Source organism: Notamacropus eugenii, chromosome 4, assembly GCF_028372415.1.
Source record: "Notamacropus eugenii isolate mMacEug1 chromosome 4, mMacEug1.pri_v2, whole genome shotgun sequence".
In the NCBI taxonomy this organism is placed as follows: domain Eukaryota; kingdom Metazoa; phylum Chordata; class Mammalia; order Diprotodontia; family Macropodidae; genus Notamacropus; species Notamacropus eugenii.
The window spans coordinates 346,107,584-346,123,720 of record NC_092875.1 but is presented as its reverse complement, the minus strand read 5'-3'; the positions used below and the strand labels follow the sequence as shown (position 1 = coordinate 346,123,720).

At 36.3% G+C, this 16,137-nt stretch overlaps 1 protein-coding gene across 4 annotated transcripts in view; it reads left to right on the top strand.

Annotated features, from left to right (window-relative positions):
- LPCAT1 (lysophosphatidylcholine acyltransferase 1) overlaps nt 1–16,137 on the top strand; it is a 146,834-nt gene that overhangs the window by 47,757 nt on the left and 82,940 nt on the right. Inside the window, exon 1 of one of the 4 annotated variants that reach the window (XM_072605365.1) lies at nt 15,389–15,658. The exons of the other annotated variants lie outside the window; for them this stretch is intronic. Within the exon in view, the coding sequence (XP_072461466.1) occupies nt 15,404–15,658 (255 nt within the window). The 5' untranslated portion in view covers nt 15,389–15,403. Of the gene's footprint in view, nt 1–15,388; nt 15,659–16,137 lie in introns of those variants that run through there. 4 annotated transcript variants of the gene reach the window in all.

The window sequence follows — 16,137 nt, the reverse complement described above, 5'->3', positions numbered from 1 at the left end:
ATTTTTACTAATTCATCTCTTATTTTGATCCATTTCACTGTATCACTACTTTCCTGATACTTTCATCAAGTTTTCTAATGAAATCTTTCCTTTACCTCCAAAGGACTCTTTTCTGTCATTATGCTAGTTGACCTTCATTTTACTTTTCTTCCATCCCAGCTGATGTTTCCATGTTCTCCTCTTTAACAAGTTCTTCCTCATTCCTCCCACTGAAAACATCTCAGGAAGAGTCCCATTCATCACTTTGTTGACCCTGAAAGATATTTACCTATTCAAAAAATAGATACAACCAAAATCTTTGTATCAAATTTCTCTGATAAGGACTTAGTTTCCAAGACCTATAAAAGGTAGATAGACAAATAGAAAGAAATAAAGATAGACCGACAGACACAGACGTGTGTGTACGTGCATGTGTGTGTAAAATAGCCATTCCCTGGCCTAATATGAACAAAGAGTTCTGAAAGAAAGAATTGCAAGTTATTCAAAACTACATAAAAGAATTATCCAAATTAATAAGAAAAAGACAAGGTTACCATAATGATTTGCTACTGTGTTTGTATGTTTTCTCTGTTCCAGTGATCTACCTTTCTGTTTCTTAGCCATTACTGGATAGTTTTGATAATTACTGTTTATATAGGATAGTTTAAAATCTGGTACTGGTAAATCTCCTTCCTTTACATTGTTTTTCATTAATACCTTTGGTATTCTTGATGGTTTTTCTTCCAAATGAATTTTGCTATTATTTTTTCTGACTCAGTAAAATAATTTCTTGGTAATTTAGTTGAGATAGCATTGAACAAATATATTAGTTTGAGTAAAAGTGTCATTTTTTTAATATTGGTTCTGCCTACCTATGAACAATTAATATATAAAAGTATTTTATAATTCTGTTCATGTACTCCTGGGTTTGTTTTGGTAGCTATACTTCCAGGTATTTTATACTGTCTACACTTATTTTAGATGGAGTATCTCTTACAATATCTTCTTGCAGGATTTTGTTGGTGGATATATAGAAATGCTGATGATTTATATGCATTTATTTTGTATCTGCTACGTTGCTGGAATTATTGTTTCCACTAAATTTTTAGCTGAATCTTTAGAATTTTCCAAATATATCATGTCATCTGCAAAAAAAAGGATAGTTTTGTTACCTCATTACCTATTTTGATTCCTTTAATTTCTTCTTATTGCTGTTGCAAACATTTCTGATAAGAATAATGGTGATAATGGGCATCCTTGTTTTACTCCTGATCTTACTGGGAAAGCTTCTAGCTTATTCCCATTGCAAATAATGCTTGCTGATAGTTTTAGGTAGATACTTCTTATCATTTTAAGGAACAATCTCCTTATACCTATGCTATCAAGTGTTTTTAATAGGAATGAATGTATTTTATCAAAAGGCTTTTCCGTATCTAGTGATACAATCCTATGATTTTTGCTACTTTTGTTATTGATATTATCAGTTATATTAATACTTTTCTTTATGTTAAACCATCCCTGCATTCTTGGTATAAATCCCACTTAGGCATCAATAAGAACTTTGGATTTTTTTCTCTCTGGTCACTGGTATAGAAATAGATATCAAAGTAACATATTTGTTCTAAAAAATATGTCCATAGACACTGAAAACCAATTTGGCAGCATCTCTAAGCTCAACCCCATTTGCAAAAATCTTGAGCTGTTTCCCAGCCCATAATCTTAACACAGATGTCCAAGAAGGGCTTCTTTGCCCTCAGCTGAATCCTTCCTTTCCTCTTTCCTCTCCCCAGCTTTTTCATTCATCCTGAAGTCTTTACCTCTGTTAAAAAGCTTCCTATTTACTTCTCATACTATTTTTTTTTAAATCAGTTTTAAAAGCATCCTTCCTTTCTCAGCCTACCAGTCTATTTCTTACCCCTCTCTCTTGCAAGGTTCCAATTCCCAGTTTCTCTATAAGGCTTCAAAAGTCCCTATCTTGTTAAATATCTCCCCTAAGAATTACTAATGAAATTTTCTATGTCCTGTTCTGGATCATTGATCTTTCTCCCATCTTTCTAGTAGCTCTTATGCCACATGAATGCATTTACTGGCCCCCATTTCCTTGCTTCAAAGGCTAAACTAGTATCTAATTACCATTTCTATGCTGACAGTTCTCAAATCTACCTATCCTGCCTCAACTTCTGTTATTTTCTAGTCTCACATCTCCAGTTGCCTTTCAGACATCTTAAACTCGATGTCCAGTAGACATCTTTAATCATGTCCAAAACAGAACACATCATCTTTTCCCTCTAAACCATCCCCTCACCCCACCTTCCCTATTACTGAAAAAGGTAACACCACCCTCCCAGTCTAGCTCCCAACCTGGGAGTTATCCTTGACTCCTCACTGTCTCTCACCACCCATATCCAATCTATTGCAGAGGCCTGTCAAATTTCACTTTTTCCACTTCTCTCAAATACTCTCCCTTCCTCTCCTCTGTTACACTCTAGTGCAGGCCTTCATCACCTACTCCTAAACTATTGCAATACATTGCTACTGGGTCTGCCTGCCTCAAGTTTCTCCCTGCTTCAACACATCCTCTCTTCAGCTACTAAGGTGATTTTTTTGACCACATTACCCCTCTACACTATAAACTCCAGTCACCACCTAATGGCTTCAGAATTAAATGCAAAATCCTGTGCTTGGCATTCAGAGTATATATAACCTACCTATTCAGTCTTCTTATATCTCACTCCCCACCATGTGCTCTTTGATTCTGTGACACTTGTCTTCTTCCTTTTCCATGAATAAGATACTACAATGTCTTGGACTCTAGGCATTTTCTCTGGTTGTCCCCCATTCCTAGAATATTTGCCCTCCTTTTTTGTACCTACTGGCTTTCCTGATTTCTTTTAACGTCCAACTAAAATCCCATTTTCTTTCTTTCTTTCTTTCTTTCTTTCTTTCTTTCTTTCTTTCTTTCTTTTTTATTTTTTTAAATTTAATTTTATTATTATTATTTTTTAATGTTTTACAATCACTGCCATAAAATTAAGATTTTATCCCCCCCAAGCCTACCCCCCACTATCCCCCTCCCTCCCCATGACAGCATACAATTCTGTATAGATTCTACATATACTTTCCTATTGAGTATGTTTTCACTATAGTCATGCTATGTAGTCGAACTAAAATAAATGGAAGAAATCATATAACAAATCAAAACTTGATACACAAAAACACACACACACACACAAACATGATCTACTACATTCTGCGAATGACTTCCATATTTCTTTCTCTGAGTGTAGAAGACATTTTGCCTTAGAAAACCACCACTGGGATTTTTTTTTTAATAAGTTCTTGCATTATTGCAAAATTCCAAGTCTACCAGAAAAAACTCGCACACTGTGGTCGTTGCTCTGCACAAAGTTCTCCTGGTGCTGCTCCTTTCACTCAGCATCAGATCATGTAAGTCCTTCCAGGCCTCTCTGAAGTCTTCTTGTTCATCATTTCTTATGGCACAATAGTACTCCATTACATTCATATACCATAATTTATTCAGCCATTCCCCAATTGATGGGCATCCCCTTGACTTCCAGTTTTTGGCAACTACAAAGAGTGCTGCTATAAATATTTTTATACATGTGGAACCCTTTCCCATTTTTATGATCTCTTGGGGATACAGTCCTAGTAGCGATATTGCTGGGTCAAAGGGTATGCACAAAAAAATCCCATTTTCTAAAGGAAACTTTTTCCAAACCCTCTTAATTTTAGTGCCTTCTCAGTGTTCATTATTTATCCTGTAAATAGTGTGTGCATATACGGGTACATGCGTGTGTGTGTGTATGTATAATTTTTTTATGTCCCCCTTTAGATTGTGAGCATTTTGAGAGCAGGGACTGTCTTTTGCCTCTTCGCTATGCCCAGTTTAGCACATAATAGGCACTTAATAAATCCTTATTGATTGTTTAGGTTAAATATTAGCATATCTAAAACCGAATTTTACATTTTGATCACTCCTATCTCAGTCAATCCCAAGATATTCTTAATGGCACTGGCAAACATTAAAATGCTACCTGAATGAATGTGAAGTGTTTATGTTATTAATTGACTACATGGGCACATTGGTTGCTCCTTTACTAATGTCACCCTTTGAACTTGGGAATGAAAGGATGTATACTTGAGAGGTTTTTATTGCCTTGGGGTCATAATAGCTTGCATAGTTCTCAGATTCCCCAATATCAAATACCTAAAGGGATTTGTACATGATTTAGAGAACAATTCTAATGATGCCACATGAAGGTTTTGAAAGACTTGTCATAAGTCAGATACTTAGCCCAGTTCCTTCATCTGTAAAATAGGGTGTATGTAATAAATCCAGTAACATATAATTAGGGAGATCTTTGAAAGTGCTAAGTAAATGATAACAATATATCGTATGTGTCTACATAGTTCTTTCATGTGGTTATTAAAAAAAAACAAACCTCTAAAATTGTATGACACAAACTATAGTTACCATCCTCTAACTTAAATTAACATTGGATAAAGGTTTGCCATTGCTTCCATGGGCTCTCCTAAGGTGGTTATAATCACATTAATATAGTTATGACTCTATACTTAACAGTCAGACTTCAAGCTGGTTCCCGTGGTACCTCACAGAAAAAGCAAAGTAGTCTGAGAAGTAATATCATACTCATGGTAACTTGGCACCAGAAGACCACTTCCAAATAGTTGAACAAGTGTTTGTCCATTGAAAATAATAGTAATAATTACTTTCTTTGTCCTTGCTAAACTTTGAAATGATTTAATATTTCATCTTTCCTGTAAGTAAAATAGCAATATTTGTCATCTTTAATTTGGGCAGTGCTTCCCCCTACCCTCTTTCCTGCAATGGATTAAAAAAATTGTTGCTACAGACTGTCTGGACGTCTTAAAATTTCAAAATGTATTTTTTCTCCAAATTATTGTTACCTAGGTACATCTCAATATTAACTTTTTTGAGCAGTTATTCTACACTTAATGTGCTAGTCACAAAGTATATTATTTCTGCCAAAATATTTTCTAGTCAAGTAATTAAAAATATTTTTACCAGTTATTTCAGGGACCAAATTGTCTGCTCTTAGAAAGATTAAAGTATTTTCGTATGGACTCTAAGCCAATAGATAGAAAAGCTTTAAGTTCAAAAATTACTTGATATTAAGTGAAAATGCTTTTATCAGTAAACTATTTCCCTTTAGGTACCATAGAGCAAGAAACATTACTATATCTCCCAAAGTACCCAAAGTAAATTCTACTCATGGAGTGATTTACTCTTTTGATATACCCTTATTTTAAATATAAAGTTATATGTGTGTATTCAAGATACTAGATACATGAAGAAAGCAATTGCAACTACTTTTCTTTGTTTTCCATGTTAATATTGTATTATAATTGTATATTCTTTGGTTTGATATTAGTTTTAAAAATAAGATAAAATATGACCATATGATATTAAAACTTGTGTGATTAGAGAATTCCTTATCACCATTGAATTAATAACATCAATTTATATAATAAGATGAAATCTAATAAATAATATTGATTTATATAATAAGATGAAACTGAACATAGCTTCTCTGAATGAGGCTATGGAGTGTCAAAATCATATTTCAGGGATAGAGCAGATCAAGAGGATGAGTTAAATGATTTGTGTAGGTTTTTGTCAACCTTCCAAATTGCTTCTAAGTAACTTAATATTATTAAAATGAAATAGTTCTTACAAAATAAATATTAGATCAATTATTGCAGCTAGGTAACAGCTCATAAATCTTTTTTAAATGTTTTATTTTCATTACGAACCTATTTTTATTTGTAAATGGATAACAAAAGTGAGTAGACTTAGAAGTAGTATTGTATTAGTACCTCAGAGCAATGCACCATGCTATGTAAACAAAGGTACTTTAGCTACAAGGCTTTTTACTTAAGAGTTTCCGTTATTTAAAATTCCTACATACCTGTTTTTACATTTTAATAAAATAATATTTGTTGAATTTTAAATAATTTATCAAGTCTATCAAACACTTTCAGGGTTGTGTAAAATGCAAGACTATTTCATATTATTGTTCTATTTAAGACATACTCTAACTGAAATTTTCCTTTCCTTTCAATTTTTAATTATTGGTAGTAATATACAAGACTTTACCAAACAACCAAAGAGGTCAGCAACACAAAAAACGAAAGATTAAAAATCCCTACTTTAAAGGTAATATAGTATAGTAGAAAGAGCACTGGACCTCAGACTCTAAGAGATCTGATTTCAGGTTCTGGGTCTACCACTTACTAGCTATGATGACCTCAGGTAATTCACTTAAGTTTGGTAATGTGAATTAAAGATCTTCCCTCACCCATTATAGGCCTCTGGTGAAGCCCATTAAGGGAAGCTTGATTAGGGGAGACTTGTTTTGTAGGAAGGCCTACACTTTTTGTTAATTAATGAGGCACTGGGTCTCAAGAGTCTTCCAGCTCTGAAAAGTATATATATACTCTGAAGTGAGATTTTGCTTTGGGGGCTTATTCTTTATCAGAAAGTTCCTGTGATATGACTAGATGAGACTTTGGGTAGCTGTAAGGAGCCCCCCTGGCTTTGAAAGCCCAGATAGTGATGTATGTAATGGTCAGATGGTTGGATCTGTCTGTTGATCTGTGACGTACATATTGCTTATGGTCAGACAGTTAGAAGCCCTGTCTGTTGGTCTTTATTTCTCTGCTTATATTTTCTCTGTTGGCATATGTGAGTAAAGAAGATCGCTGACTCCTCAAAATTTGCTTTCCTTTTAGAAAAGCAGGTCTAAGAACCTGTGCTAGCAGGCCATCCTGGATGTGTCAGGGTGCTTGCTGCTATAGCATCTCATATGTCCTCTTTTCTTCACTCATACACCCACTACCCTAATACAGACAGACCCTTGTCTCTTCACTTTCTAATTGATCCCTCTGCCTCAAATCTTTTTCCATTCTGCTCCATTCTCAAATCAGCTGCCAAAGTGATTTTTCTAAAGTTTAGGTCTTGTTCTTTCCCTTGTTCCTCCACAACACATGTGGTAAACTAAAGTGACTCTCAGCTACCTCCAGAATCCAATACAAATCTTCTGTGTAGCTTTTAAGGATCTTTACAACCCAGCCCCATCATTTCCTTCTAGTATCCTGTTCAAGTCCCCTCCATCTACTCTACAGTTTACCTGCAATTGCCAATACTCATCACCCAATACTCCATGCGTTTGCATTGACTGGCTGCCATGCCTAGAATGTTCTCCCTCATCATTTTCAACTTTGGCTTCCTTCAAGACTAGTTCAAATCATACTTTCTTCAAATGGTCTTCCCAGGATGCCCATCATTCTTGGTGCCTTCCTTCTGGAGTTCCTTTCATTTACCCTCCATATATTTTGTATGTACATGGTTATTTGCATGTTGTTTTTCCTATTAGGATATACAATCCTTGAAGCCAATGACTTTTTTGTGTGTGTGTTCCCAGCACTTAATAAGCAAATAGCAATTGATAAATACTTACTGACTGACCCATTCTTAGTTTCTTTATCCTAAAAATGGGTGTGATAATACTTGTGTTACTCATTTCAAAGGGTTATTATGAATATCAAGTGAAATCATGGGCATAAAATGCTTTGTAATTTTAATGCAATTTTAATGTAATTTTTAGAGGATATTTCTGGGTGTCAATGCTTTGTAAAGCACTAGAATCACAGAATTTTAAGATTGAAATAAATTTCAGCAACCATTTAATCCAAAAAGAAATAGAAAACATAAAAAAAGAATTCCCATTGTAACACATCTGCCTTTCTGATCATCCAGATTTTCTTTGAAGACTCCAGTCAAGGTGAACTCAACTCTTTCTGAGACCACCCATTGCACTTTTGAAATGCCCTAGTTCTTCAGAAGTTTTTTCATGACATCAAGCCTAAATTTTCCCCTTTGTAACTTTCAGCCTTTGCTCCTGGTATAGCCCTCTAGAGCCAAGAAAATAAAATAATTGCTCTTCACTATGACTTTCAGACACCTGAGGTTACCTATCATATCTTCATTCCCCACTCAGTCTCTTCTCTTATGCAAGTTAAATCTTCCCAAGTCTTTAAACCAATCTTCATATGACATAGATTTTACTCTCAAAGACATCCTCCTTTGGATATTTTCTCCCTTCTTAAACTAATACCCAGGGATGAACACAATACTTCAGAAGTGGTCTGACCAAAGTAGAAAGCAGAACCATCACCTCTATTCTTGTAAACTATGCCTCACGATGAAATCTTTAGTCACTTGGAGAAGTAAACTTCTTCCTTGAGTAAGGAGGCAACAGTTCCTCCATACTCTGCCCTAGTCAGATCACATCTGAAATACTAAGCATTAATATTGCTACACTGTGGAGTATTAATAAACACAAGTTATTCCTTTAGTTTTGCATGAAGATTTAGGAAGCATCAGAAGGGTTCAATTTATGGATATAATTTTGAGAATGTAAAAGGGTCTTCCTTGAATCTAGTAGCTATGTCTTGTTTTTGAAGAATGCCTTCAGAATGTTAGATTGTACCATGAAACATATTGCTACCTGATATGCATTGGGAGACATAAAGTCCATAATCCTCTAGAGCTGTGAAACAGTAATTTTCTCAGAGATTCCCTAGTGTCTCTAATGCATTTCCCCAAGTGTCTTTATAACATAACAGCACTTTCTGTTCAAAGAGTTTTATAGCAGCATTATTGTATTTGCAAAAAACTTGGAATTAGCCTAAATGCCCAACAGTAGGGGAATGGTAAGAGTGACAAATATGAAGAATATAAGGAAATACAGAATGCTTTTTATGAAATAAGGCCAAGATTTTTTTTTCAAATGCCAAACCAGATGAATAGAGCAGACACTCTGACCATATAAGGATAAATGAATGGCCAAAAAAGTCCTGATAATGACTAATAAATTGTGACACTTTGTGCCCTGAAGTTCATTTATTTAAATGTAAATGGCTGCAAAGCAAGTTTAATTACTTGTACTCATGTTTAGGGTGAAGGTTTGGCATGGTTCCACTTTTGAAATATTTTGTAGCAACGTGGCATGGTTATTAGCATCACTAAGTATGCCTATCTGATTGTCTACCCATAGGCATTAATAGTTCTTTTCTGGTAGAAAGGTTCACTCCCTAGACTCTTGAATCATCCTCCCCTGGTGTGTTCTGCTATTGGACCACACTTTGAAAAACAGATGAAGTGTGCCTGTTTGATACTTAATTCATTTTTTCAATCTTGTTGGTAAATGGCAAATATGATTATGTTAATGTGCAGTTAATCTACTTATCTATGTTCATTTGGGTTGAATTCATATTTCATTTAAAATTTGATTAGCTCCCAACTTATGAGTGAATGGTAACAGATTTAGTGAAGATTTCTCAGGGATATGGAGTCTTCTCCCTAGAGTAAAACAGACCTTAGGCCCAGGTTTCGATTCTTCCAGAGTCAGGTGATTTCCATATAAGGCTATGTAGTGCATTAGGATCAATGATTGGATATGACTCACTAACTCCTCAATACCTAATTTGCGTATGTGCACGCAGTCTTCAGTCCTCACATAGGTCTACCTGATTTGCATAAGTTCTCAATGCCTAGTTTGCATGAGTCATCAATGCTTCATTTGCATATATTTTCAATGCCTAATTTGCATATAATGATGTGTATTTTCCAGGGCTTTGTAACATCTGGGGAGCGGGGAAATTTGAGCTGGGTTCCAAAAGGATTGGTTAGATTTCGCACCTAGAATGTAAGACCTTGCTTCTCAACCAATGAGAATAATGGTCAGAGGTGGGAGGGGAATTTCCACATCAGGGTCTATATAAATTGCCATTCTGCTGCTGTAAGGTGCCTCCTGACTCCAGCTCTGCTGGTGAAGGGACCACGGGTTTCTCTCAAGAACCGAATAAAGGAGATTTTATGTTTTTACTTTGAGACACCTCTGAGCAGTCAATTTGAGTAAGGAGGGGTTTGTGCTTCCCCTATACATGAGCAAGTGATATTCCAAATGGTCATTTTTTTCAGTTACACTTAGCTATCATTTACAACATAGTTCCTGTGAGAAAATGCATTTTGATTTCCAACTTTGAATGCATCTCTTCCTGTTGCAGTGACTTATCCATCAGCAAGTTCAGGGATAGAAATTCCATCCAGGGGATCAAGACAGGATATTACTGAGTGTTGGTGGCTTGTTAACTTTCTACATTATTTTTCAGAGAAAATATCTGTCATTTAATTACCTCCAAGGTATGTGGAATTTAGGAGTAAAGAGAAGATGGCCAGTTGGGGCAGACTCTTGCTCTACAACTCTAATATCTTTTTTATCTGGAGGTTATTTTTTAAAAATTGTGTTGTTTTTAAGTCAAGCATTTACCTGAATTCCTCTTTGTTGTTTTGTCATTTTTTATAACACCTTTTCTCATTATTTCAATTATTAATTTTACTCTAATGATTCCTAAAACTAAATCTTCAGTCCTCTCCTCTTACTTGAGCTCTAGATTGTGTGTCCACTAGATTCCATACTTTTTTGGTTGGTGTCTGACTATAATCTCAATTTTTAACTTGTCCAAAACAGAACTTATCTCCCTCATACTCATCTCCTAATTTTCATGGCTGTTAATGGAAGCATGATTTTCTGGTCAATTATAATTGAACCCTTGGGAGTCACGTTTAAGTCATTATCTCTCTTTCTTCATATCTCCTATTCTTTCAGCTACCAAATCTTGCCAATATTTCCTTTAAAATTTCTCTTGAACCTCCCTGAAACTCTTGGATTTATGCTTCTCCAATCTATATGACATAGTGCTTCCAGATAAACCAATCACAAGCATTTACAATGTCTTCTGTGTGACAGGCAATCTGTTAGGCACTAAATATAGGAAGACAAAAAGGATATGGCCCCTGCCCTCAGAGTAGTGACATTCTTTCAGAGTAGGCAGTGTGTATGCATAGAAAGGGAGGGGGGTGTGTTTTTAACTTTACATGTGATTTCATTAAAATAGAAAGCTCCCAGTAAGGAGTTCTCTGAAAGTATGCCTAGTGACACTTGGTCTTTTAGAGTTTCCTGGAGACATACTCACAGACAAATAGCCAGGCAAGACTAGAATCCAAGTCTTGCTGACTGTGAGAGGCTAGCTCTCTATTCACTTTAAATTCATTTTGTTTGACTATGCATATTTGTCACAGGGTTTCTTTGTTCTTTTACTTTCCACTTGAAAGGGAGAAAGAGGTGTGAAGGAGAAAAATAACTGGCTGTTAATTGAAAAAATTAATAATAAATCACCCAACAATAACAAGTGTGTGTGTGTGTGTGTGTGTGAGAGAGAGAGAGAGAGAGAGAGAGAGAGAGAGAGAGAGAGAGAGAGAGAGAGAGAGAGAGAGAGAGGGAGAGGAGAGAGAGAGAGAGAGAGAGAGAAATACAAGGTATTAGCAACCATGGAGTCAGGAAGCACTTCATGTAGGAAGTGGCATTTAAGCTGAACTTTGAAGGAAGTAGGGCTTTCAAGTGGCCAGGGTGAGGAGTGTGTTTATTCTAAGCATAGGAGACAGTCTGTGCTAAGGCAGGAAGTTAGGATATGGAGAACTGTGCATGAGGAACAAACAACATGAAGGCTAATCTGACTGAAGCACAGAGTGCATGAAGGAGCATACTGTTTAATAAGGTGGTAGAGGTATTATGGAATCATACTGTGAAGGGACTTGAATCTGTATTTGCTCCTAGATGTAATAGGAAATCAGAACTTATTGAGCAACAGGATGGTATGGTCAGATCTGCTCTTTAAAAATATCACTGACATCTTTGTGAAGGATGGATTGGAGAGGGGAGAAGATACTTGAGGCAGGGGGAAGTGGTGAGGGCCTGAAGTTGCATTGTAGCTGTGAGAATAGAGAGAAAAAGACATTGAAGACATATGGTAGAGATAGAATTGTCAAGATGTGGCAACTGATTGGTAATGTTAGATAAGGAAGAGTTTGGAGTCAAAAACAGGGCTGAGATTGTGAACCTAAGTAACTTGAAGAGTTGTGGTACTCTCCCCAGAAATAGGCAAGTTCAGAAGCTCCTAAGATTTTCCATTACATATTCTGTTATGCAGTCAGATTAATCTTCTAACTTCACTAATCCTGAATCTTCAGTTATTCACTGTTTCCTTCTACTTCAACTCTAAACTTTAAAAAATATTGTGAAAATAATAATACACTTATATACACTTATATAATAATACACTTATATAGTGTTTTAAGGTTTGCAAAGTGCTCTACATATGCTCTTATTCAATCCTCACAGCAACTTTAGGAGGAGGTCAGATGCTATTATTATCCCATTTTACAGATGAGGAAACAGAGAGATTAGGTGATTTACCTGGGGTCACATGGCTGAGTGAGACCTTATTTGAACTTGGGTCTTCCTGACTCCATGTCTACCACTTTAACCACAAGCACAAATATGGTGATGCATGGTATTTAATTAGGATAGTTCAGGCACAATGGTTAGATTTACTTTAAGGAGAGTGGGGGCAGAGAGCTGAAAAGGCCTGACCAGGACCCTTGAGTGCATTTATATGCTTCTGACAGAAATTGATACAATTCTTTAAAGCAATATCACAGAATCCTAAGATGTTAAAAACTGAAAGGGATCTAACTGGTCACTTATTCCAGTTACTTCAAACAAGACAACTGAGGCCCAGAGTGGTGAAGTGATTGCTTAAATTAGTTCACTTTCCATTACCCTCAAGTACTGCAGTTAAAACACAAAAGAAAAAAAATTACTAAATATCTGTTTGGGTACTTTATAACTTACCTTATCAGCTCTTGGGTTCCTAACTAATAGCTTATTTATCTCTCTCATTTGGCTGCCACAGTCTCTTTCATGGTTTATGGTTTATTTTGTTTCAATTTGTACTCAACAAAAGGCTTTGGGGCATAACTGGCTTTGTGACAGGTCTGTGCTACTCAGTTTTTACATGCAAATCTCCCCAGCTTCTTAAATTAACCTGTTTCTGTAGCTATCTAGAGTTTAGCTTCTGCATTTTTTCCCTCTCTGGATGGTTTTGAAATGTTATTTATCATAGATACAATTAATGTAACTTACCATGGTCTCCTCTGTTAATTCACTGGGTACCAGCCCCAAGGTTTGAGTTTCTGGTCTGGATAAGTTCTACAGGTGCCGTTCAAGCATCTAGTAAGGCAAGCACAATCTTCAAGACAAGCAAGCAACAAAGCAAGCATGGACTTTAGTAATGTGAATTAAGCAAAATAGCCATTAAAAAGTTGCCATCCAGGAAATGAAAGAACCAGAAAAAATGTAATCATAGCAGGGGTTCACATAATTGGGGAAGTCTGAAATCCCTTTCTGGTAAATTAGAGAGTTTTAATGAATGAAGAAGATTTTTAAGTGCTTACTATGTGCTGAGCAAGCAATGTGCTTAGTATTGGAGAGAAAACTACAAAAGCAGAAATAATGCCTGCCTTCCAGGTGTTTCTATTCTAATGGAAGAGACAATACACATATTTAAAGGAGCAGTGTCCAGGAAAGGTCAGTTTGATCCACAAAGTAATGGGGGAGGGTGAATGGAGCTATAGTGGAGTAAATTGGCACACCCCATCCAAGTGCTATGGCTGAGTTGATTTGATCGTGATTCCAGAACTAGAAAAGGAGGGAGCAGGAGGGCTGGTCAGAGAGGCACAGTTCTACCAACAGTGGCAAGGCAACTGGTGAGACAATCCAGGAGTAGGAAGAAAAGCATGACTAAGTCCTGCCTGAAATAGAGGGCCAGGTGTGGCAGTCATCAATCAGGGGATTCAGAACAGGAGTTCAGGAATTAAAGAGTTAGAATTTTCAGGGCAATACAAGAGCAAACAGGAATGCACATTCTCAGTCATACTGCTGTGCTTTTCTGTGGCAGGGCCTGGTACCAGCAAAGCTCATGACTATAGGTATTAACAGGCAGTTAGATGAGATGGGAAGTACAAGAGAAAAGTAGCAGTTTTCTTCGAGATATAAAGGAATTTAGAGGTAGAAGGAAATAGAAGTTGTCTTAGCCAACCCCCTTATTTTACAAATAAAGAAAATGAAACCCACAGAGCCCTTGACTTAGTAAGCAAATTTTGTTCTTACCTCTAGACAGTTGAATCTTTTGCATTTTATTTGGTTTCTTACTAGCCATCCTTTAGAAAAAACCACAACTATATAAAGACTATGCAAATTAAAACAGACTAACCAAATAAAGCAGTCTTTTTCATACTCCCCAGCTAAAGAAGGCATTCGCTGCTTAACATTTGTTCTGTGTTGTGCCTAGCATGTTGTACTAAAAGTCAATAAAATTTTAAAATAATTATTGTGTTTTTTTAAATCTGGCCCTGACATTTTACTGGTACAGGGAACTTTAGGTGAGCTAATCTTATCTAGCAATGTATATCATCACCTTCTTTGCTATTTATAGTCCTAGAGAGTTTCCAGGAGCACTCAGAGCCTGAGTGACTTGGCCAAAATCACGTAGCCAGGGTATCTCAAAGGTGAGACTTTATCCCAGGCCTTTTGGACTCAGAGACAATGTCTCTGTCCACTTTAACACTCTAACCCTATGAATGATTTATACTTGTCATAATGCTGACTGGAGTAGGTTAGACCAAATGTTTAGGACAGTAATTCTCAAACTATTCTTTATCTCCCTCGGGGTCATCGTTGCCTTTCTTATTAGATATTTGGAGCTGAGAGCTTAAGGGATCAGCACCATGGATTTGTAGCTCATTCTCCGTAATAAATCCAAGCCAGTTTGTGGTTTACTGGGCAGCTTGTCAGAATAAGGGCTACCCAACTGCTTAGGTTCTAGACACTGTGAAAATAAAAACAGAATGTGCTCCATTGGGAAGTAGCTAAATTGATTACTAAAAATGTAGAGGTTTTAAACTTTACAAATAAGCTAGTAGAAGTTTAAATTCTATGTCTTTGGAGAGAAATACTCAGAAAGAAATGAAAAACCAAAAGAAATAAAGGAGAAAAGTTATTATCTTACTACTAAGAACTTGTTGCTTTAGCCTCTAATGTTACTTTTTATCTGCTCTGTACATACCTTTTATGTGCCTAATTATTTCCATGTTTGTCCTTCTCCATTAGAATGTGAGCTCACTGAGAGCAAGGTTTGTTGTGTTGCCTTTCTATTTATTCACAACATTTAGCATAGCATTTAGTAAACCCTTAATAAATGTTTGCTGACTGACTGGACTGACTGCAGACCCCTTATCTTAATCATCTATAAAGTACAGATAAGATAGCTCTTGTTTACCTAGTGTTCAGAATCAGGTAAGTTGCTGCCAAAGGGGAAAGAAGACAAATATTAAGCCAGGAAAGGCTCTTTTATATATAAGGACAAAGTGGGAAGTGTAGAGACTTTGCTTTACCAGATGTCTATAATTCTGGATGTATATATTGTCTACACCACTCAATGTCTACAGCAGGGGTGGGGAACCTTTGGCCGTGAGGTCACATGTGGCCTTCTAGGTCCTTGGGTGCAACCTTTGGACCAAGTTTTACTTTTTATTAATTTTAATTTGATTATTTATAATTTTATCCTTTTATTAAGGGGATTTCTTCTTGGAAATTTGGATTCAGTCAAAGGTCAGCACTTGAGAACCTGGAGGGCCACATGTGGCCTTGAGGTAAATAGCAATTAAGGTTGAGGTAAATGTAAATAGCAGTTGTTGCTGTTTTAGCCAGAAACCCTCCAAAATTGATTTCTTTTAACTAGGTAAAAGAGGTCATTCTTTGCCTCATTTCTTACTTAGCCTTACTCCCTGCTTCAGTCAAGCTGGGAAAGATCTTAGCTTTGAAAAGACCAACCAAGGGCTCCTACTACATCAGGGGTCATCTTCAGTCATCCTGATCTCTATCTTACCACTGGACTCAGATGGTTCCATAGGTAAGAGTGAGACTGGTGACTTTTCACAGTCCTGCCTCACTTAAATCTAATTCACTTGCAAATCATGACATCTCCTTTCTGATCTTGGTACTCTTTGAGAATGAAGGACAAACAATAATAACTCTAGAGAGAAGGGAGAACAGAAGGAATGTGGACATTAAAGTTTACTCCTAGGGATTATTATGTACTATCGGTCTCTTTGATATTTTCATTTGAGTC